This window comes from Osmerus eperlanus, chromosome 15 (genome assembly GCF_963692335.1).
Source record: "Osmerus eperlanus chromosome 15, fOsmEpe2.1, whole genome shotgun sequence".
NCBI classification, from domain to species: domain Eukaryota; kingdom Metazoa; phylum Chordata; class Actinopteri; order Osmeriformes; family Osmeridae; genus Osmerus; species Osmerus eperlanus.
The window spans coordinates 16,326,295-16,348,874 of NC_085032.1; the positions used below are offsets into that span (position 1 = coordinate 16,326,295).

General features: G+C 48.0%; 2 protein-coding genes across 2 annotated transcripts in view; both read left to right on the forward strand.

Annotated features, from left to right (window-relative positions):
* sspo (SCO-spondin) overlaps positions 1-11,360 on the forward strand; it is a 63,938-nt gene extending 52,578 nt beyond the window's left edge. Inside the window, exons 77-88 of the mRNA XM_062480381.1 lie at positions 10-206; positions 345-515; positions 807-934; positions 1,151-1,290; positions 1,820-1,866; positions 4,616-4,780; positions 5,042-5,241; positions 6,533-6,628; positions 7,058-7,118; positions 7,630-7,760; positions 9,631-9,781; positions 11,112-11,360. Of these exons, the coding sequence (XP_062336365.1) occupies positions 10-206; positions 345-515; positions 807-934; positions 1,151-1,290; positions 1,820-1,866; positions 4,616-4,780; positions 5,042-5,241; positions 6,533-6,628; positions 7,058-7,118; positions 7,630-7,760; positions 9,631-9,781; positions 11,112-11,134 (1,510 nt within the window). The 3' untranslated portion in view covers positions 11,135-11,360. The remainder of the gene's footprint in view (positions 1-9; positions 207-344; positions 516-806; positions 935-1,150; positions 1,291-1,819; positions 1,867-4,615; positions 4,781-5,041; positions 5,242-6,532; positions 6,629-7,057; positions 7,119-7,629; positions 7,761-9,630; positions 9,782-11,111) is intronic.
* An 802-nt stretch (positions 11,361-12,162) lies between these two features.
* On the forward strand, positions 12,163-19,563 carry LOC134035389 (potassium voltage-gated channel subfamily H member 2). The gene is made up of 3 exons (XM_062480382.1): positions 12,163-12,257; positions 12,735-13,451; positions 19,304-19,563. Exons 2-3 carry the CDS (start codon positions 13,376-13,378, stop codon positions 19,561-19,563), a joined length of 336 nt encoding a protein of 111 aa, XP_062336366.1. The 5' UTR covers positions 12,163-12,257; positions 12,735-13,375.
* Positions 19,564-22,580: the final 3,017 nt, after the last annotated feature.

Sequence of the window (22,580 nt, forward strand, 5' to 3'; positions counted from 1 at the left end):
TCTCTTCAGTGTGTGTGAGAATGGTTCTCTGGTCTGCCCTGCCCGACCCTGCCCCGTCTACCAGCCCTGGTCGCCATGGAGCTCCTGCTCCACTTCCTGTGGGCGTGGCCAGCGCACCAGGACACGCCCATGCCAGGACTCCGAGGGCGGGCCTTCCTGTGAAGACTCCGCCCAGGTGGAGACCTGCGAGCTGCCGTCCTGTCCTGGTCAGTCTGACTCACGTACCTGTTTACACCTGTAAATACATACATACACCTAAACACACCTGGATACACCTATACACAGTAGACAGGTAACTACCATAAATGTATCTCTCTCTTCCTCCCTCTCTCCCCCTGTCTCAGCTGGGTGTGTGTTGAGCGAGTGGTCGTCCTGGAGTGAGTGCAGTGCCTCGTGTGGTGGGGGGGTGTCACTGCGGAACAAGACCATCCTGCAGCCTCCTGAGCCTGGGGGCCTGGCCTGCTCCCCTCCCCTGGAACAGCACACCGCCTGTAACACCAACAGCTGTCTCCCAGGTAACACTGTAACACTAACAGCTGTCTCCCAGGTAACACTGTAACACTAACAGCTGTCTCCCAGGTAACACTGTAACACTAACAGCTGTCTCCCAGGTAACACTGTAACACTAACAGCTGTCTCCCAGGTAACACTGTAACACTAACAGCTGTCTCCCAGGTAACACTGTAACACTAACAGCTGTCTCCCAGGTAACACTGTAACACCAACAGCTGTCTCCCAGGTAACACTGTAACACCAACAGCTATTGTGTGTGGTATGTGTATCAGAGTGTGGTGTGTGTGTTGCAGACTGCCCGGCCGGCCAGGTGTTCAGCAGGTGTGCAGGTGTGTGTCCCCACACCTGTGAGGACCTGCGCCCCCAGACCGAGTGTCTCCCTGCAGCCTGCAGCCCCGGCTGCTCCTGCCCCCCCCCCCAGGTCAGCCCACCTACTGGTATATACTCTGTAGGATCTACTGGTATATACTCTGTAGGATCTACTGGTATATACTCTGTAGGATCTACTGGTATATACTCTTTATGGTATACTCGTATATACTCTGTATGGTGTGCTGGTATATACTCTGTATGAGGTGCTGGTATATACTCTGTATGGTGTGCTGTTATTTACCCTACTGTCTGATGTCTCTCCCAGGTGCTCCACAGGGGTGTGTGTGTTGCCCAGGCAGGGTGTCCCTGCTCCCCTCTCTCCCTGCCGGGGGGCAACGGCACCCAGCCTGACCCCCAGGAGGAGGTGGAACCTGGAACAGTGGTCATGCAGCGCTGCAATACCTGGTAGGAACGTTCTCCAGGACCTCCTCCCCTCCTCCTCCCCTCCTCCTCCCCTCCTCCTTCCCCCCCGCCTCCAGTCCTTCGGCTCGTACAGTACCTCACAGTTTTCCACATGCACTTTTAATCAGCTTCAAATTGGTCTCCCTGGTGTAATGGATCGTCTGAGAGACATGATGTAAGTCAGTTCATCTTCCAGGCTGTGATCGCTGCAGATCATCTCAGGGCTCCAGGGGCTGACAGCTTGTCTCTTCAGCTGTCACCTCCTCGCTGAGTCTGCTGTCTGCTGTCTGGTGGAGACAGTTTACCCCTTTGACTTGTTTTCTCACTACCCACCTGACCACCATTTTTCATAATCTACCTCCATCCTTCTTTAATTTATTCTCATTCCCTCTCTTACTCTCTCTCTAACACTGTCTTCTCTCTCCCCCTCCCGCCCCCCTCCCGCCCCCCCTCCCCCTCCTCCCTCGCTCTCCCCCTCCCTCCCTCTCGCTCCCCCCCCCTCCCTCCCTCTCCCCCCCTCTCTCTCTCCTAGTGTTTGTCGAGCTGGAACGTTTAACTGCACGACGGACGTCTGTGCTGGTGAGTGTTGAAGCTCCTGCGGCACAGAGGCAGTATCATTACTGCACCACTGTCCTGGAACCATCAACTTACCCAGCCTTCTGCTCTGGCTTGACAATCCAATAAAATGATATTACTTTATAGAATACAAGATACAGTACTCTCTGCTGCCAGTGGGGGCGCTGTGACTACATGATCATGTAGCCGTGTGCATGATGACCCATCAGAAACCTCTCTGTATTTGTCCTAGGCATAAACAAGCCTTGGTTCACAACAGGTCTGCGAAAATCCTCCAAAATGAAAAATAGACGATACAAGACATTTTTAAAGAATCCTACACCAATAACATTACATAGATACAAATCGTACAGAAATAGTTTTAACAGTCTAATTCGTAATTACAAAAGGAAATATTACCAAGACCAATTTACAGCTGCATCCACAAAAACCTGGAAACTAATCAATGAAGTTCTTAACAGAAAAAAATATATAACTAATGTTCTTCCGAATAAATGTATTGACGGGAAATTAGAGATATCTGATCCAAAAGCTATAGTTGACAAATTCAATGATTTTTTTGTGAACATTGGTCCATCTCTGGCAAAAGAAATAGATGAAACAGATAGATGTCCTGCGTCATACCTTCAAAACTCTTTCCCACCTATAAGCTCTTTTGAAGAACCCACCTCAATAGAAATTCAAGATATCATTATGAATTTAAAAAACGCAGTCCCTGGTCAAGACAAAATAAGCGCCCTTCTCTTAAGACAGATTGTTCCCGAAATTCTAGAGCCAATAACACATGTTTTAAGACTTCTCTGAGAAACGGAATAGTGCCAGCAGTCCTAAAGACAGCTAAAGTTATACCACTGTACAAAACTGGAGATCCCTGTGCTTTTACTAATTATCGTACAATATCAATCTTACCGGCCTTCTCAAAAAGTCATGGAAAAGGTAGTTTATAAACGGATTGTGAATCACCTAGAAGTTAATAATATATTATACACACATCAATATGGATTTCGAAAAAAATACTCGACATACATGGCGCTCTTACAACTTGTTGATAAAATCACCACATCTCTAGAAAATAACGAATATACTATAGGAATATTTCTTGACCTTTCCGAAGCATTCAAATATGGATTTACCGACTCCACCCTACGTTGGCTAAAAGACTATTTGACTAACAGAAGTTCGTCTCTAATCAAAATAATATTTCCTCCGAAAATGTATTAACATGTGGTGTACCACAAGGATCCATTCTTGGCCCCCTCTTATTCTTAATTTATGTTAATTATTTGCCCTGTTATTTGCAGACAATACCAATTTATTTATGTCCCACAAAAATGTTGACACTTTAGTGACATCTATGAATAATGAATTGTATAAGGTAAATCAATGGCAAATAAAATATCCCTCAATGGAAAAAAAAACAAACTTCATTATCTTTGCAGGCAGAAACAAGAAATATGATAAAGAAAAAGCTAAGATCTATATTAATGACAAAGCTATCAATCAGGTAAGTAACAGACCGCTTCTTAGGCATAATAATAGACGAGAAACTTTCTTGGAAAAACCAAATTGATTTTGTTTGTAAAAAAATATCCAAAAACATTGGCATCATAAGGAAAGTCAAAACCTTGCTATCACGAAATATATTCATGATTCTTTATTACAGTTTGATTTATCCTTATCTAACTTACTGCAATATAATATGGGCTAGCACGTACACAACATCCATCAAACCTCTTTACCTTCTACAAAAGCGCTTTGTACGATTAGCAGCAAAGGCCTCATTCACAGCACACACAGCAGCTCTGTTCCATGATTTAAATGTTATGAATGTATTTGATATCAATACATTTCAAATTGACTTATTTGTCCATAAGATTGTTCATAATAGCGCTTACCTACCTCAACATTACAAGTCTTTTTAACTTCAACTCAGATATTCACCAGCACTATACAAGACACCAGAATTTTTTAAGACCAATCATGACAAAATCTAGTCTAAAACAACATACAATAATGTTTAGAGGCCCCACCATATGGAATAATCTAACCCAACTGCAACAATCTTGCTTGTCATTCCCCGTGTTCAAAAAACTTCTAAAAAAAGATTTCATAGAACAACCAAGCACTACTTTCACCTGATTTGTTGTTTTCTGGTTTGTTTTCCTTGTTTTGGTTTTCTGTTTTTCTTTTTCTTTGATATTTGACAACCTGATACATGTAAACACTTCTATGCATCATTTTGACTCATTTCTTTTGCAATTTGTTAAATATATTTAGTATCGATCACGTATTTATTATGTTCAATGATATAAAATGAGTTTCATTTTGTATTTTCTGGTAAAATATCAACGATTCTCTTTTGTTTTCACTTTTGTTTCACACGTGTAATTAACTTATAATTCATATAGATAATTTATGGTAAAATTTCGACTTATTTCATTTGTTTATCTTGGAAAATTTTGTTTAGTTTGATTAACGTATAATATTGACTATTAAGTTTCTGGGGTACAAAAAACCACATAGGTTTCTGGCTCCACCTGCATGTTTCTTTTTTTCTCTTCTTTTGTATCTTTATATTGTTTTAATCATTGTATAAATGCGAATAAATAAACAAACAAACAAACAACTCTCTTTCCTGTTCCTTATCTGACTCTCCTTTCCATCTCCATCTTTTCTCCTCCCCCCCTTTCTCTCCTCCATCCTCCTCCCCCCCCCCTCCTCCCCTCTCCTCCCTCCCCCCTCCTCCCTCCAGTGGACTGTGAGTGGGCTGTGTGGTCGGCGTGGGGGCCCTGTTCAGTGAGCTGTGGTTCTGGCCAGCGTGGCTCCAGCAGGGGCATCCTGCGGCCCCGCCTGTACGGAGGACAGGAGTGTGAGGGCCCCAGCCAGCGCTCCACACCGTGCACCGCCCCCGACTGTGGTGAGTAGGGCTGGGCTGGGGCTGGGGCTGGGGCCGGGGCCGGGGCTGGGGGCCGGGGCCGGTGCTGGGGGCCGGGGGCCGGGGGCTGGGGCCGGGGGCTGGGGTTAGGGGCTGGGGCTGGGGCCGAGGCTGGGGCTGAGGCCGGGGCTGGGGCCGGGGCTGGGGCCGTGGGTTGGGGATCTAGGACTAGACCTTATCCTCATTCTGAATCTGTTCTCTTCCACCTGTCCCCCCTCTCACCCTGTCCTTCTCCTACCCCAGCGTGTCCCAGTGGGGAGCGATGGAGGGGAGAGGCGGCCCAGGTGTGTGAGCGGACCTGTGTGGAGATGTACCAGAGCGCCCCCTTTACCTGCAGCCACGCCCAGGGGTGTGTGTGTCAGGATGGCCTGTACCGCAACACACACGGACACTGTGTCATCCCCGCCCTCTGCCCCTGTGAGGAGGGGGGCCAGCTGCTGGAGGTACACACACACACACACACGTTATACAAACACACAGTGTGTACACACACACACACACAAAAGACAGCGTAATCGAGCCGCCAGCCAGGTTGGAGCCCATTGTTCCGTCCTCCATAGTGGCTCTCCCCTGACCCCTGCAGCAGCCGTGTTCACCTGCCGTGTTCACCTGCAGTGTTCACCTGCTGTGTGTCGACACACTGGGAGGATCCGTCCTGCTGGACCTGACCTCCTCTGGTCACCTGACCACCTCGGGTCACCTGACCAACCTGACCACCTCGGGTCACCTGACCAACCTGACCACCTCGGGTCACCTGACCACCTCGGGTCACCTGACCAACCTGACCACCTCGGGTCACCTGACCACCTCGGGTCACCTGACCAACCTGACCACCTTGGGTCACCTGACCAACCTGACCACCTCGGGTCACCTGACCACCTCGGGTCACCTGACCTCGGGTCACCTGACCACCTCGGGTCACCTGACCAACCTGACCACCTCGGGTCACCTGACCAACCTGACCACCTCGGGTCACCTGACCACCTCGGGTCACCTGACCTCGGGTCACCTGACCACCTCGGGTCACCTGACCAACCTGACCACCTCGGGTCACCTGACCAACCTGACCACCTCGGGTCACCTGACCTCGGGTCACCTGACCGGGTCACCTGACCTCGGGTCCTGCTCTCCTCACAAAGACCCTCCGCTCCGCTCTGCATGTATAATGCAGCAGCTTCCTAACAGCAGAGCTGCTGTCAGAGCCAGGCTGGTCTGCGTCTCTCCCAGGAGGAAGACTGGATGAGGGGTTATTAAAGGATTAGGATCATTCTTCTAGGCCTGACAGTGGATAGGTTTAACCTCTCTGTCTCGTGTGTGGGTGTGTGTTACAGGCAGAGATGGGAAGTAACAAATACTTTGTTATTGTACTTAAGTAGATTTTTCTGGTATCAGTACTTTACTTCACTCTTTTTCTGACAACTTTTTACTTTCACTCGTAACATTTACATACTTTTTTTTACATATTTACATACTTACACAAATATCTGTAGCTTACTTTCAACTTTTACTTTGTTGGCATGATCAATATCATTTATTGTCATCGCAAGCCTTTTTTCATTTGCTGGTTATCACGCACAACAAAAGTAAGCTTTTTTGAAACTTTTTTTTGTTTTGTTTTCTTGTTTCGAAAGGTTGAAAAGATATTGACGAAAAAAGTTTGTTTTTTTACATTTGAAAACAGTTTTGAAAACAGTTTTGAAAACAGTTTTGAAAACAGATCCTCTGTGGTTCCAGGCTGGCACTGAGTGGGATGAGGGCTGCCTGGTGTGTCGCTGTGTGAACGGGAAGAAGCTTTGCCAGTCCAGATGCCCTCCACTATACTGTAACCAGGTGAGAGCACACATATCCTTACGCCTGTACACACATGCCAAGCTCTCTGATCCTTCACCCATCACCTTCACTTCCTGTTTACATCCCTGGTCCCTCCCCCACTTCCTGGGTTTTGAGCAGTGCATTGTGGGAGAGTCCTGGGGTGGGGCAGTGTTGGAGGCTGCAGCAGCCTCACAGCCAGAGGAGCTATTCTGAGAGCAGGGCAGGGTAGAGGACACCATGACTTTGACAAAATGCTACTCTATCTGTCACTGCTTCTCTCATCTCTGCTGTCCTTCCAACTGCTGCTGTCCTCCTCTCTCCTCTCCTCCACCCCCTCCACTCTTCCTTCCTTCACTCTTCTCCTCTCTCCTCCTCTCTCCTCCTCTCTCCTCCTCTCTCCTCTCCTCCTGTTTCCTCTCCTCTCCCCACCTCTCCTCCTCTCCTCAGGGGGAGGTTAAAGTGGAGGATCCTGGCAGTTGCTGTCCAGTCTGCAGGAAGGAGTTTCCTGGTGAGTCTAGAATTCCTACAACTGCATTTCATTTCATGTAAAACACATGTTTTTTCTTTTGTATATAAAACAGTGTATGATGCTCATGTTGTGAGAGATGGTGTTTTGAAATCTCCATTACATTACAGCGTTTAGCTTCATTTCCCAGGCAGAGAGGTGTAGAACGGCTCAATTTGTGAGGGGGCACGACAGTCATTGTGCCTGTGTAGCTTCCTCTCTCCCTCCCCCTCTCTTTCTCTCCCCCTCCCTCTCTCACTCTCTCTCTCTCTCTCCTTCCCCACAGAGCAGATTCTTGTTAACTCAAATACAAAACCCTCTTTTCTTCTCCAACCCGTCCTGCCCCCTCATTCTTCACGTTGTCTCATCTCTCCCTCACTCTTTATCTCTCCCCTGGACCATTTGTCTTTCGCTATTTCGACCCTCTCTCCCTCCCTCTCTTGCTCTCCTTTATCTCCCCCTCCCCTTACTCCCGCATCGCCCCCCCCCCCCCCCCCTCCTCTCCTCTCCCCAGGTGATCCAGTGCCAGAATGTCGCCGCTTCACTGAGGTCAGGAACATCACCAAGGGAGACTGTCGTCTGGACAACGTGGAAGTGAGCTTCTGCAGGGGCCGCTGTTTGTCCAGGACTGACGTCATCCTGGAGGTGAGCTAACCCTAACCCACACACAGGCTGGAGGTGAGCTAACCCTAACCCACACACAGGCTGGAGGTGAGCTAACCCTAACCCACACACAGGCTGGTCTGGGGTCTGGGAGCACCCAGGAGCAGATCTCAGATCAGTGTCTAAACGTCAACCCTTACCTGGCTGACATCACTCAGTTAGAGATGTTATTGTGGTACTGTAGTTGAAATGTTATTGAGGAACTGATGTTCTCCTACTTCAGTAGTGTACTATATCTTACCTCAGTAGTGTATCTCCCACTTCAGTAGTGTACTATCTCCTACATCAGTAGTGTACTAGTAGTGTACTATCTCCTACCTCAGTAGTGTACTATCTCCTACATCAGTAGTGTACTAGTAGTGTACTATCTCCTACATCAGTAGTGTACTAGTAGTGTACTATCTCCTACTTCAGTAGTGTACTATCTCTTACATCAGTAGTGTGCTATCTCCTACCTCAGTAGTGTACTATCTCCTACCTCAGTAGTGTGCTATCTCCTACCTCAGTAGTGTGCTATCTCCTACCTCAGTAGTGTACTATCTCCTACCTCAGTAGTGTGCTATCTCCTACCTCAGTAGTGTACTATCTCCTACCTCAGTAGTGTACTATCTCCTACCTCAGTAGTGTACAATCTCCTACCTCAGTAGTGTACAATCTCCTACCTCAGTAGTGTACTATCTCCTACCTCAGTAGTGTGCTATCTCCTACCTCAGTAGTGTACTATCTCCTACCTCAGTAGTGTACTATCTCCTACCTCAGTAGTGTACAATCTCCTACCTCAGTAGTGTGCTATCTCCTACCTCAGTAGTGTGCTATCTCCTACCTCAGTAGTGTACTATCTCCTACCTCAGTAGTGTACTATCTCCTACCTCAGTAGTGTGCTATCTCCTACCTCAGTAGTGTGCTATCTCCTACCTCAGTAGTGTACTATCTCCTACCTCAGTAGTGTGCTATCTCCTACATCAGTAGTGTGCTATCTCCTACCTCAGTAGTGTGCTATCTCCTACCTCAGTAGTGTGCTATCTCCTACTTCAGTAGTGTACAATCTCCTACCTCAGTAGTGTGCTATCTCCTACCTCAGTAGTGTACTATCTCCTACCTCAGTAGTGTGCTATCTCCTACCTCAGTAGTGTACAATCTCCTACCTCAGTAGTGTACTATCTCCTACCTCAGTAGTGTACTATCTCCTACCTCAGTAGTGTGCTATCTCCTACCTCAGTAGTGTGCTATCTCCTACCTCAGTAGTGTGCTATCTCCTACCTCAGTAGTGTGCTATCTCCTACCTCAGTAGTGTGCTATCTCCTACCTCAGTAGTGTGCTATCTCCTACCTCAGTAGTGTGCTATCTCCTACTTCAGTAGTGTACAATCTCCTACCTCAGTAGTGTGCTATCTCCTACCTCAGTAGTGTACTATCTCCTACCTCAGTAGTGTGCTATCTCCTACCTCAGTAGTGTACAATCTCCTACCTCAGTAGTGTACTATCTCCTACCTCAGTAGTGTACTATCTCCTACCTCAGTAGTGTGCTATCTCCTACCTCAGTAGTGTGCTATCTCCTACCTCAGTAGTGTGCTATCTCCTACCTCAGTAGGTCCTGAACCTGTTTCTTCTAAGGCCTCATCTCATATAATCAGGGACCACCCTAGCCTGTTTCCTCTGTGGAAACAAGCAGAGTCTGTGAGTGCCCATTGTTGTTGATTAAGTCAAAATAATCTTTAGCCAAATGTGTCCTTACCTCCCGTTACCATGGAAGCGGCCGGCAGCTCAGACAGCTGGTGATTGGACTGTTTTGGACGGAGGTTTGAGCAAAGCTGAACTCCTCTCTCCTCCTCTCTCTATCCCACCCCCCCCAGGAGCCCTACCTCCAGGCGGTGTGTGACTGTTGCAGCTACAGGCTGGACCCGGAGCGCCCGGTGCTGTTCCTCAGCCTGCAGTGTTCTGGAGGAGAGAGCGAGCCTGTCGTCTTGCCTGTCATACACAGCTGCGAGTGCACCAGCTGCCAGGGTGGGTAGCACACACACACACACATACACACAAACACACACACACATATACACGCACATACACACACACAGAGACATGCATTCACACGCACAAATATACACACACTCACACACAGACATCAATACACACACAAACACATACACTAAATCACACCCACACACGCACACACACACACAGACGGACACTCACATGCCCAGTCACCTGTTTCACAACCCATTCCCAAACAAAGCCTTCTAAGCCCAGAGACACAAACAGCTATTCACACTGACGTGTAAACAGTTACACACCCACACACACACCCACACACACACACACCCACACACACACACACCCACACACACACACACACCCACCCACCCACACCCCCACACACACACACACACTTCATCTTTGTCAGCCTACATTAACACACGTTAGCTCTGTGATGCCTTTTAACAACATGAATAATTCAATAACAGGCCCACCTACATTTACATTTAGTCATTTAGCAGACGCTCTTATCCAGAGCGACTTACAGTAAGTACAGGGACATTCCCCCGAGGCAAGTAGGGTGAAGTGCCTTGCCCAAGGACACAACGTCATTTGGCACGGCCGGGAATCGAACTGGCAACCTTCTGATTACTAGCCCGCTTCCCTAACCGCTCAGCCACCTGACTCCCCAGGCTGCCCACCTACTCCCCACCTACAACCAATTACAGAGTAATCCATTCACCAACATTGCTGATTGCGTTAGCTAATTGGATCGATATCACAGGGCTTTTTACCAGGATCTCAGTCTTCAGTCACACAGACGAGTCCTCTCCTCTGTGTAATGTTTGTACAGATGATTTCTGTGGCGAAATAAGATGTTTCTGCAGAGGCTTTATCAGCGGATGTTACATTTTGTTCATCTAGCGGACGCTTTTATCCAAAGCAAATTACGAATAGTGCCCGTACAAAGTCCAGAGGAAGATTTAAGGATCAGAAGTGCAGAGTTCTAATAGTTCTAGCAGTATTTCAATGGTCAGGCAAGGAACTTTGGTTACAGTACATTGTAAGGGTAATATCTCAGGTCATGCAGTCATTTTGTTATAACATTTATACCGTATATATATATATATATGTATAATATGTTATGGCTATATGACAACCTGACTGTACTCTAAGCAACCACACTGTACTATATAACAGTGCTCTATATAACAGTATACTATAGAATGGTGCACTATATAACAGTGTACTATATAACAGTGTACTATATAACAGTGTACTATATAACAGTGTGCTATATAACAGTGTACTATATAACAGTGTACTAAACTTATCTTTGTTTGAACTTCTCTGTTCACAGGAGGGGACCTGTCAGAACGCTGAGTGTGTATCTGTGTGTGTGTGTGTGTGTGTGCACATGTTTATGTGTGTGAGTGTGTGTGTGTTGGGACTGACAAGCAACTGGTCAGGTATCCTGTGCTGTGCGTGTGTTGTAAACATCGTTCAGTAGTCCAGTCACCTGACTGGACCCAGCGATAATAGACATAATGAAGCTTGTATGTTGCTGTACTGTTCAGCCTTCTGCTGTATATAACAATAAACACACAATGTAAACACCTTAAAACATGGCTATTTATTTTCATCAATGCAGCATGACCGCTGGTCAACTAGTAAATATTTGTGTACTTTTCATTGGTGGGAAATCGCACAGATGATATAACAATGAAACTATGATTATCTGAGGTTATTGTCTGAGGAGTCTGTATGTTAGAGAGAGGGGAGCGCAGATTAGGAGGGAGAGAGAAAGAGGGAGGGAGAGAAAGAGAGAGGGCAGTGACAGCATGGGAGCTGGAAGTTATCACAAAGAGACGCTTCCATCATGACAGGCGCGTGTCTGCCTCCCTTCTCGTGCCTATATAAGGGGTCTGAAAGGAGGCGCAGATCTACACCCTGCTGCGACATGGATTCCCCTTTGCGCTCTGCCGTCATCATAGACAATAGAACGTCTAAATGTATCTTACTGCCAGAGTACGTTTGTTTACAAATTTGGGTGGGACACATGTGTTTATGAACTGAGGATGCGGCCGTAAAATATGATTTTCTTCATGAAAAGTGTTTGGGGGGGGATATTCGCCCTTTTCAAAATGTACAACGAAAAGAACGTGCTACAGTCTAATGAAACTTACGCCCCTGCCTACTATATAATCTGTTAGCGTTTTATTCACTCGAGCTGTTTAAGAATAACCACGGCTTGAGGAAATTGCTTACGAGACAATATATTTCAAATTTTCCTCGCAGTTTTAGTCAAATCAGCTTTAACGGCGGAGCGCTCTTTGTCTGCAATGACGACATAGGGAACCCCACAGCCTCTGCGCGTGCATAGGCAGTGACGTGTCTGAATGTCTGAAACCCCTGGCACGAGAAAACTGAGTGAAGCTACCCTTCCAAACAATCAACGGAGCGCCCGGGAGAGTTAGCTTTCGATAGCTAGTTTTGACGGGAAAAGGTGAGTTATCTCATTGTGCGCGTTACGTGCTAAATTAAAAAATTAAAAACGTTGGTTAACAAGACCTATTAAACCATTTGTTTATAATTACCATGCTCATGAGGCGAACGGAAGCCACGCATCGGTGTGCCTGTTCAGTTGAACATCCTGCTCACGCGGAGCAGCACTGATGCACCTGTGCCACTTTCCCGTTCTCCCACTCACACACCTGCTCCGCTGCTTGTAGGAAGCAAGGTGTCCGTTTCTGTCACTCATCTGAGATGGCCACAAAGATGGTGTGAAAGTAGTTAGAATGCAGCCTACATAGCGCATCTATAAGCTAATGATGTGCCTTTTCAGGAGAGGTAAATGCGCTGTTCAAATAATGTTTAGTGCACGTCGGATTGGCGTTGATGTTGTTCTCATTTGAACGTAATTTGTTGTTGAGAGACTAAGGGGTCATATTGCATATCATATTGCCGTCAACATTTTCCACAGTTCTGTCGCGGATAAGGAAAGAGTTAAAGAGGCGCAGTCGCCACCGCCGGTGAGCTGAAGTCATCCGCTGAGCGCGCGGTACACTTCAGGCAGAGGACACCACTTCACGCGAGCGCCTCGAAGCCATCAAAGAGCTCAAAGGCTCAAAGAACGGAGCCCGCCGGTTCTTTATGGAGCTGCTCGCATCTAACACACTGTACGTTTCAGCGGTATAGGTTGGACTAGAGCGACACGGGCAAGACGCGGCTCAACTATGGCTGAAGCGAGGGTTCTTTGCAAGCTGACGGACTCTCCTTCCCCAGAGTGTACAGTAGTGAGTGATAAGAGGTCGCGCCGTCTCTGGAACCTGACAGGAAATCATTTTTGACAGCTCAAAGCACGTAAACAAACACGCGCTCCTCTCCCTGGAAACTGGAAACTGTCTCGCGATCTCCCCGCCGCGGGGACAAGCCGCTGTTCCAGTACGCTCTCTGCTCCAGAGAGAGACACTGCAGTCGAGTTGTCTCCCATGAAGTTCACTAAACTTGGGTTTGAGGATTATAGTATTTATTTTTAATGAAGAAATTAATTTATTGAACATTCTCCATTCGAAGACAGACGGCTAAGAGGCCAGTGTTGGTCTAAAAAAACTTACAGCAAAGATGCCGGTCCGACGTGGTCACGTGGCACCACAGAATACTTTCCTTGATACCATTATAAGGAAATTCGACAGTCAAAGTAAGTTGATTTCATAATTTCACGGTTATTTGCATGTGCTATCAACAGTTTATTTTCATGTAAATATGTTTGCATTCCCTATGTATCATTATGTTAATCTCCCACAAATTCCCAAATCCTAGATTTTTCTTAAGATTACTTAAAAGATTTTATGAATTATTTATCAGCAATCCGTCACAATATTTGTAGGCGAGAAGTACTACATATTTGATATATATAGGCTATATATATGATATGCATTCTGGCCTACACAGGACACAGTAGACTACTTTCCCATTAGTAACACATTTTTTGAAGTTATCTTTTTGATATTGGATTGGCACATTTATTTACATTTACATTTTTATTCATTTGGCATTTAGCACATTTATACTTTTTATAGGATTTTTCTACTATAGCCTACAATAGTTTCTGCAACATATCCGCAAGGAACACTTTAATAGAGATTAACAAAATAGACGTCAATGTAACATGTTCTTTCTTTAAACATTCTGCCTTTTTATAGACCACATATCAATTACTAACACATTTCGCAGAAAGCTTATCAACAGCCGTTGTAAAATCTCAACGTTATGTTAGACTGCATGTTGTGAACATGTTTCAAATTAAATACCGGTATAAACAGGCATATATAGGTGCTTCATTTCCCTGTGAATAACAACCTGAAAGCATCATTATTGTTCAGTCATTTATCAGATGGAATCGGTTTTTGCTCGGGTTGCACTGACATGCAATAAAGAGGGGCCTATGACAATGATAATATAGGCCCTATAGACAACAAGATCAAAGCATCCTTTTAGGACTGTGTCTTGCAGCTGAAGGCTATTATATATTTGCCCCTCACTGGCCTGCAGCTTGTATCCTGGATTCAAATCAGAGAATAAAGAGAAAAATGGTGATAACAATAAAATAGATTGGCCGCCCGGTAGCGTGGTCACGAACAGTTGGTTACCTCACCTGCTCAGGGAGGGATTTCCCCTGGGACGTTGGAGCCAGTTGGAATAACTGGAGGAGTGTTAGTGATGATTAGAACATGAATTTGACTGTGCGGCTGATGCGTACGCTCTACAGGGGGCAGGGTTGAGTGTTCAGGTCGTAGCTCTCATGGTGCCGTTTGTTCATCTGACTGACAGGCCGCTCTCTGTTAACTTAAATTGTGTGAATTATTATACTGTTTTAATGAAGCCCACTCTAGGTGTTAGACATTTTCGATAGAAAGAAAAGACAGTTATTTAAGAACAAAGCCTATGATGAGAGACCAACTCCAGCTTCTGAACGGGGCACAGATCTCCTTCTGAGGGAGAAGATTTTGTTTAGGTTGTTACATCTCCTGACCAAAGGCTTCTCTCTGCACGCAGATAATTAAATGTCTTTGGAGAAACCACAAACCCATCAAAACAAAATCGGATCCAATTAACACGTATTATTAATGTGCGGTAGCCTACTGTTCAAAGAAGACGTAACCTGCTCCGTCTCACTCTGCAGACAGGGAGTGTGCATGTTTAGGGTAGAGTCCTGTAGCTAGGTAGTGACGGACGACCCTGTAACCAGGGCTTCCCCTGTCCAGCTGTCTGCTCTCTGTCAGCGAGTGTTTGGGAACGTGTTTAGCCAGCGAGAGTGTTGTCTCTGCCGGCGGGCGGCCTCGGGAGAGATCTCCCTCCAATTAAAGCCGCACTGGCACAGCGCCCCGGGGACGGAATCGCACGTTTACAGCCAAAGCACAAACACACCGTCGCCGCGGCAACCAGCCCCTGAGCCGGACGGTCCGTTTTGTACTCCTCCGCCAGAGAAAGTAGTCCCCCCCGACCCTCTGTGTGTGTGTATGCGTGGCTCTCCTCCCCGAGATAGATGCAGGTTGAGGGGGTTCAGGTTGTGTCTGTTCCAGGGTGGCTCTTCATGAGTGGCTCCCAGCAGGTATCTCATCTTCCTGGTCTAATGAGAGGAAGAGCAGAGAGGAGGAGATGGGTGTAGCTCGGTGGTAAAGCAGTTCACTGCAGATCAAGAGATTGCAGGTTCAAATCCCCCAGGGACATTGCTTTGGATGAAAGTGCCTGCTGAATGGATGCATTGTGGATGTGGGTGCAGCAGATGTCTGGTGCAGCAGTCATGAACACAGGTCTGGTCCTGGGTTAGGGTCTTTCTCTGCTACTGAGGGAAGTGGATGTCAAAAAGCTGGGTAACTGTCAGTCTTGTGGTTGGATTTGCCTCCACGTTGCATGTGCAGCACAGTGTTGATTAAGTATTTGCTCTCTCTCTCCCTGTCTCTCTTTCTCCCTCTGTCTCTCTCTCTTTTTCTTTCCCTCTTCCTTTCTCTCGCTATCTCTCCCTCTCTCACCTGTTATACTGAGAGGGTGTGATCACAGCCCCATCGACACATTGACACAGGAGTCAGTGTGATTAAATTGCACTTTGGCAGTCTCATTTCCCTTGCAGCCTTCTCTCTCTCTCTCTCTCTCTCTCTCTCTCTCTCTCTCTCTCTCTCTCTCTCTCTCTCTCTCTCTCTCTCTCTCTCTCTCTCTCTCTCTCTCTCTCTCTAACAGTATCTCTCTCTCTCTCTCTCTCTCTCTCTCTCTCTCTCTCTCTCTCTCTCTCTCTCTCTAACAGTATCTCTCTCTCTCTCTCTCTCTACCAATATCTCTCTCTCTCTAACAGTATCTCTCTCTCTCTCTCTCTCTCTCTCTCTCTCTCTCTCTCTCTCTCTCTCTAACAGTATCTCTCTCTCTCTCTCTCCCTACCAGTATCTCTCTTCTTGTTCTCTCACACAGGCACAGCTTGTGCACTTACATTTCCTCTCCGTCTCCCTCCCTCCCGCCCTCCCTGCAGACTGTCCGTCCCTCCCTCCCTCCCTCCCTCCCTCCCGCCCTCCCTGCAGACTGGTCCTCTGGTGTGTGTCTGCTGGTGACAGCCTGTGTCTCCCTCCTCGTCCACCAGGCCAGACCCTCTCAACCTGCCAGAGTCTGCTGCTTTACGGTTTCATCTGGGGCTGGGCAGCTGGCCAAGCAGGCAGCATGGCATCTGCTGGGGGAGGGGCAGGACGGGGAGAGGGTGCAGGACTGGGAGAGGGGTTAGGACTGGGAGAGGGGGCAGGACTGGGAGAGGGGGCAGGACTGGGAGAGGGGGGAGGACTGGGAGAGGGGGCAGGACTGGGAGAGGGGTTAGGACTGGGAGAGGGGGCAGGACTGGGAGAGGGGGCAGGACTGGGAGAGGGGGGAGGACTGGAAGATATGAGACGTTTACGTGTTTGAGCTCAGCCTTGTCTGAACACCTGCTCTGAAGTACTGGAGCTGGGAGAGAGGTCAGGGAGGTGGGGGAGGTGGTGGTGTGTGTGTGTTACAGTAGTAAGGTGGTACAGATAAACACAGGGACATTAGAACACAGGGACATTAGAACACAGGGACATTAGAACACAGGGACATTAGAACACGGACATTAGAACTCCATCAGCCAGTCCTATGTCACTCCCCTCCTCTCAGCCCTCCTCCCCTCCTCCTCCTCCTTTCCCCGGCACTCTGCCACTCTTTCCCTCCATTATCTGCTGCCCCCCCCATCTCCTCCTCGTCCACTATCACTTATGTGATTCTGCCATCCTTTACCACTCCATCCTGTCTGTCAATCTCTCCCTCCCTTCCTCCTACTCATCCACTCTGCTCTGTTGCTCTGGCCTGTGAACCAGTCCTCTGCCTCCCTCCCTCCCCTCTGCCTCTCTTCTCCCCTGCCTCCCTCCCCTCTGCCTCTCTTCTCCCCTGCCCCCCCCCCCCCCGTCTCTCACGCCCTCTGCCTGCTCATCAGGAATACAAGCAATAACACTCATTAATCCTGATTTTCATAAGTCTGTAGTGTGTAAGCTCATTTGGGTGGAGACCTCAGTCCTAACTTCATTACAGGGTAATGGCCCATGAAATATGATGTTTAATGTAGACTTGGGTTGGGCTGTTTTAAATATGAAAAAAATCCCTGTATACTGGTAGGAGTAATAATGATTATAACTTTTATTTGGATTGCATCTTTCTAATACCCAACAATCCTTTACAGAGGAACAAAAACAAGAATGTAAAATGTACATTTAGTCATTTAGCAGTTTACAGCCCTGGCTACATCGGCCACATTAAAAGCAAAACAGAAATTGTGAGCTGTAGTTAAGTGGGGTGGAGGGTTTGGAAGTAAGATTTAGTTGCCAGCGTGACAGGTCTGAACCTTGATGCGCTGTGCTCGTTATAAATGACGCGAAGGTGAACGGACTCGGGTGCAGTTTATCGTCCGTTGGGGTTGGTTCTGTCAGAACAGGACAGGATCACGGCTGTCAGCGAACTGTCAACCGTTGATGACATCAGCGGTTTTTAGCAGCGGGAATGCGCTGTCAAACCGGTTGAAACTTCAGTGAGGTTAAGACACAAACTAGAGCTGGATTAGATAGCTAGATGCTATTCAGATGGAGTTTAGAGCTGCATTAGATAGCTAGATGCTATTCAGATGGAGTTTAGAGCTGCATTAGATAGCTAGATGCTATTCAAATGTCTTCTGTTAAAACTCATACTACTCTTGGGTTTCCCACCTCCGCCCCCTCAGTAAATGAAAGGAGATCCCTACGCTACACACACACACACACTCACAAACACACACTCACACACACACTCACACAGAAGCCCTCAAGGCCTTAGAGCTTGGTGAATTATTCACCTCCTGTTGGCTGGTTGATGTATGTGTGTGTGTTAATTGTGCACATCTGAATCTGTGTGTCAGTGGGAATATGAAATGTTTTGATCCCCTTTGAGGACCACAGGTTTTTCATCAGGCTCCACTCCTCTTCTTCATTGTTCCTTTGTGGCGGTGTAAACCTAATTAAGGTGTTAGAGTGCTGCCCCCGCTGGCCCCACGCTCTCACTGCGGCGGCCGAAGCCTGCAGCCCCTCAGCAGAGCAGGCTGGGGACATGTTTTAAAATCGTCTTTCCTGGTTTCTGTTCTATTTCTGAGCTGACAGGAGGAAGGTGCTGCCTTCCAGCTTCTCACTTTGTTGTGTGTTTTTTTCTCCTTTTTTCTCTCTGCTTTTCTCACACCATCGTGCAGCTTGAAGTAGAAGGAAAAAACACTGGATTTTGTCCGCAGTTTTCATTGTGATGTGTGTGGGTGTGCGTGTGGGGGTGTGTGTGTGCATGTGGGGGTGTGTGTGTGGGTGTTTGGGTGTGTGTGTGGGTGTGTGGGTGTGTGTGTGGGTGTGTGGGTGTGTGTGTGGGTGTGTGTGTGGGTGTGTGAGTGGACATATCACATAGCTCTGTGCAAGACATGTCATACATGTCTTAACCCTTGTTTTCTCTCTGCTCTTTTTCTCTCTCTCTTTTCTCTCTCTTTCTCTCGTTCTCTCTCTCTTCTCTCTCTCTGTCTCTCTCTCATTCACACACACACACTGTCCTGCAACGTCCTCTCCTACTGGCCCACCCAGACAAACAGCAGGTCAGGTACCTCTCTCTCTCCAGCGCTGTTTCCTGCCCTGAGCCAGTCAGCCACGCTTGGAATCAGCTCTCCTGGCCAAGGAAACATAAACTCTCCCCCCTCTCCCCCTTAATCAGGGTTGTGTTGGGAGGGTGGTGGTGGAGTTGAGGCTGTCTCTGATCTCCTGTTCTCACCTGCTGTCAACCCTCTCATCCTGTGGTGTGAATCTTCAGCATAAAAATCTCTCTGCCATGACTCATAAGCACCACATCCTCCTAGGGTTGAGGAGACAGTGACACCAGGGACTGTCCTGCTCTCCGAGAACCATCCTTCTCTGCTTGTTCCTCTCATCAGCCTGTGTGTGGATCCTCACACACACACACACACCCTCCTCATCTTCCTCTCCTTCTCCCTCCTCCTTCCAGGCCGCAAGTTCATCATCGCAAACGCCCGCGTGGAGAACTGTGCCATCATCTTCTGCAACGATGGCTTTTGTCTCATGTGTGGTTACACGCGAGCGGAGATCATGCAGAAGCCGTGCACGTGTAACTTCCTGTACGGGCCGCACACCAAGCGGCTGGCCATTGCCCAGATGACCCAGGCCCTGCTGGGCTCCGAGGAGCGCAAGGTGGAGATCAACCTGTACCACAAGGATGGTAGGACCATACTGTGTGTCAGAGAGTGACTGAGACAGAGAGAAAGGGAGTGTGGGACAGTATGTGAGAGTGTATGTGTGTGTGAAAGAGAAGGTACTGATTCTGATAAACGAGGATGTTGTACGTGTGTTGTGGGCAAATATGGTGCCGTGTCAGAGAGCTATCATGTGCCGTTATTGTGACTGAGTTTGTGGCTTGCTGGGATGTGGACGGCTGCTTCAGGGTTGTCAGCTCTGTGTTATCAGCCTGGGGAGCTGAGGAGTCTCAACAGGCTGCAGCTTTTTGGAACTCTCTTCTGCCAAATGTCACATGTTGACATTCTCCAGATGACAAACAACAAACTTCCAGTGCTGTGTTGATTATAAAGTGCTTGTGGTCCACAGCATGCTGCAGGAGTGGAGAAGGACTCCAGCCTGGTTGTAGCCTGGTTCGGATCTGATTATGGCTTTATTCTGGCATTTTCTTGTTCTAATTGTTCTGGTTCTGGTCCTCGTCCTGATAGTCCTGGTCCTTGCCCTGGTCCTGGTTCTGGCCCTGGTCCTGGTTGTGATAGTTCTGGCTGGTTGTGCTCCTGGTCCTGGACCTAATAGTCCTGGTCCTTTCCCTGGTCCTGGTTCTGGTTCTGGTCCTGGTTGTGCTCCTGCTCTGCTCCTAACCACTCCAGCCACTACGCTACTTTGTGTTTGTCCTGTCACCGTGGTAACAGTTGAGTGGCGCACTCTTTGTAGTCAGGGTTACCCAGGGCCTTTCTCTGATTGGGGGAAACCTATCTGGGACACTCTGCCCCCCCCCCCTTAGGCCACACCCACTGTAGTGTTAGTGCAGATTTAAGCTCTCTCTCCTCTCCCCCTCTGCTCTCTCAAGCTCTCAGCTCGCCCTTCAAGAGACGGGGAAATGCTGTTTGTGCTTTTGTACTGTATCTGTGTGTTATCTTTGTCTCTAACCTCACATGGATAAACAGGTCATGCTCCTGGCTCCACCCCCCTTCCCTTTGCACACACACAAGCACACTCTCACACACACACACACACACACACATTCCCAGATACACACACAGACACACTGGTGTTCCTCCTCTCCTATCAGAAGCCGGTGATCGAACACCCCGGACACACCTCATCCATAATGCACCATGAGGAAACACTATGCCTCCCTCCATCTATTCCTCCTTCCCTCTCCTTCTCTCTCTCCTTCCTGGCCACAGACAATGCAAAGGAAGGAAGTGTCCTTATTCCCTAATGTTAGAAAACGAGAAGAATGCAAAGAAGGAGGACATGGAGTGTGTGTGTGTGAGTGTGTGTGTGAGAGAGACAGTGTGTGTCTCACTGCCTCCACATTCCTCCAGTGGCTGCTCTGGTGCGAGTCATCAGGATGATGAATCTCTCCTGTTATTCCTCATTCTCTTACCATCCCTTCACCCCCTCATCCCCTCACCCCCTCATCCCCTCACCCCCTCACCCCCTCATCCCCTCACTCCCTCATCCCTTCACCCCCTCATCCCTTCACCCCCTCACCCCCTCATCCCCTCACCCCCTCATCCCCTCACCCCCTCATCCCTTCCCACTTCCTGTCTGCTCCAGACACTTCCTGTCTGCTTCCTGTCTCACCTTTAACCACCAGCAGAATGTGTGTGTGTGTGTGGGTGTGTGTGTGCGGGGCCGGAATATGGCCCAGTTCTGTTGAGGAGGGAATAAATTGGCCCCTCTCACTAACCCTCTACTCTCACTGAACCTCACACCCCTACTCTGAATCACACACCCACACACACACTCTGGACTTACACCTGCCGCAATCGGATCCACCCCTGTAAACCACATTGTCTGCATGGCAAATACACACACACACACACACACTCACACAATCTTACACACACACACACACACACTCACACAATCTTACACACATAAAAGCCCCCCCTCCTCTCCTAACCTATGGCTGCTCCATCCTGTGTATGCAAATGTCCTCTCCTGTTTTGAATATGCAAATAGTGTGGAACTGAAAGGTTAGAGTCTTAGTATATTTACTGTGACCATGTTTGATCCATCATGGCCTCCACAGACTAGCTGCTTATCATGTTTAATTCCGTGCTGGTGTGTCGGCTGGAAGTGTGATTCTGGGGGCTGGACCAGATCCACAGGTGTGTGTACAGTGACCTGACAGATCCACAGGTGTGTGTACAGTGACCTGACCGATCCACAGGTGTGTGTACAGTGACCTGACAGATCCACAGGTGTGTGTGTACAGTGACCTGACAGATCCACAGGTGTGTGTGTACAGTCAGCTGACCGATCCACTGACACACTTCATCGAACGTGCTTGTTGCTGCAGTACACACGAGCAGTGTGTGTTTACAGTGTGTGTGTGCTTGCCTGTGTGTGTGTTTTACAGTACGTTTGTGCTTGCCTGTGTGTGTGTGTGTGTGTGTGTGTACACAGTGCAGGGAGGTAATCCCCAGGTGTTACCAGTGTTTGCTCAGGGACACAGCAAGGAGTGTGTGTGTGTTGTCCTGTTTCTCTGCTGTGGTTTTTAATATGGTGGTTAATATGCAGTTACATTTTCTTCATTTAGCAGACGTTTGTTTCCAAAGCGACGTAAAAATAGATCATGAAGAAAGTACACAGTGCAGAGTGTTCAGTCACACTCTCTCTGTGTCTCTCTGTCTCTCTGTCTCTCTCTGTGTCTCTCTGTCTCTCTGTCTCTCTCTGTGTCTCTCTGTCTCTCTCTGTCTCTCTCTCTCCCTCTCTCTGTGTCTCTCTCCCTCTCTGTCTCTCTCTGTGTCTCTCTGTCTCTCTCTGTGTCTCTCTCTCCCTCTCTCTGTGTCTCTCTCCCTGTGTCTCTCTTTCCCTCTCTCTGTGTCTGTGTCTCTCTCCCTCTCTCTCCCTCTCTCTGTGTCTCTCTCTCCCTCTCTGTGTCTGTGTCTCTCTCTCTCTCCCTCTCTCTCCCTCTCTCTCTCTCCCTCTCTCTGTGTCTGTCTCTCTCTCTCTGTTTCTCTGGTCAGTTGAGGCAGGTTTGGGCCAGCCCAATGCACCAGCCTGTTTACCATTCC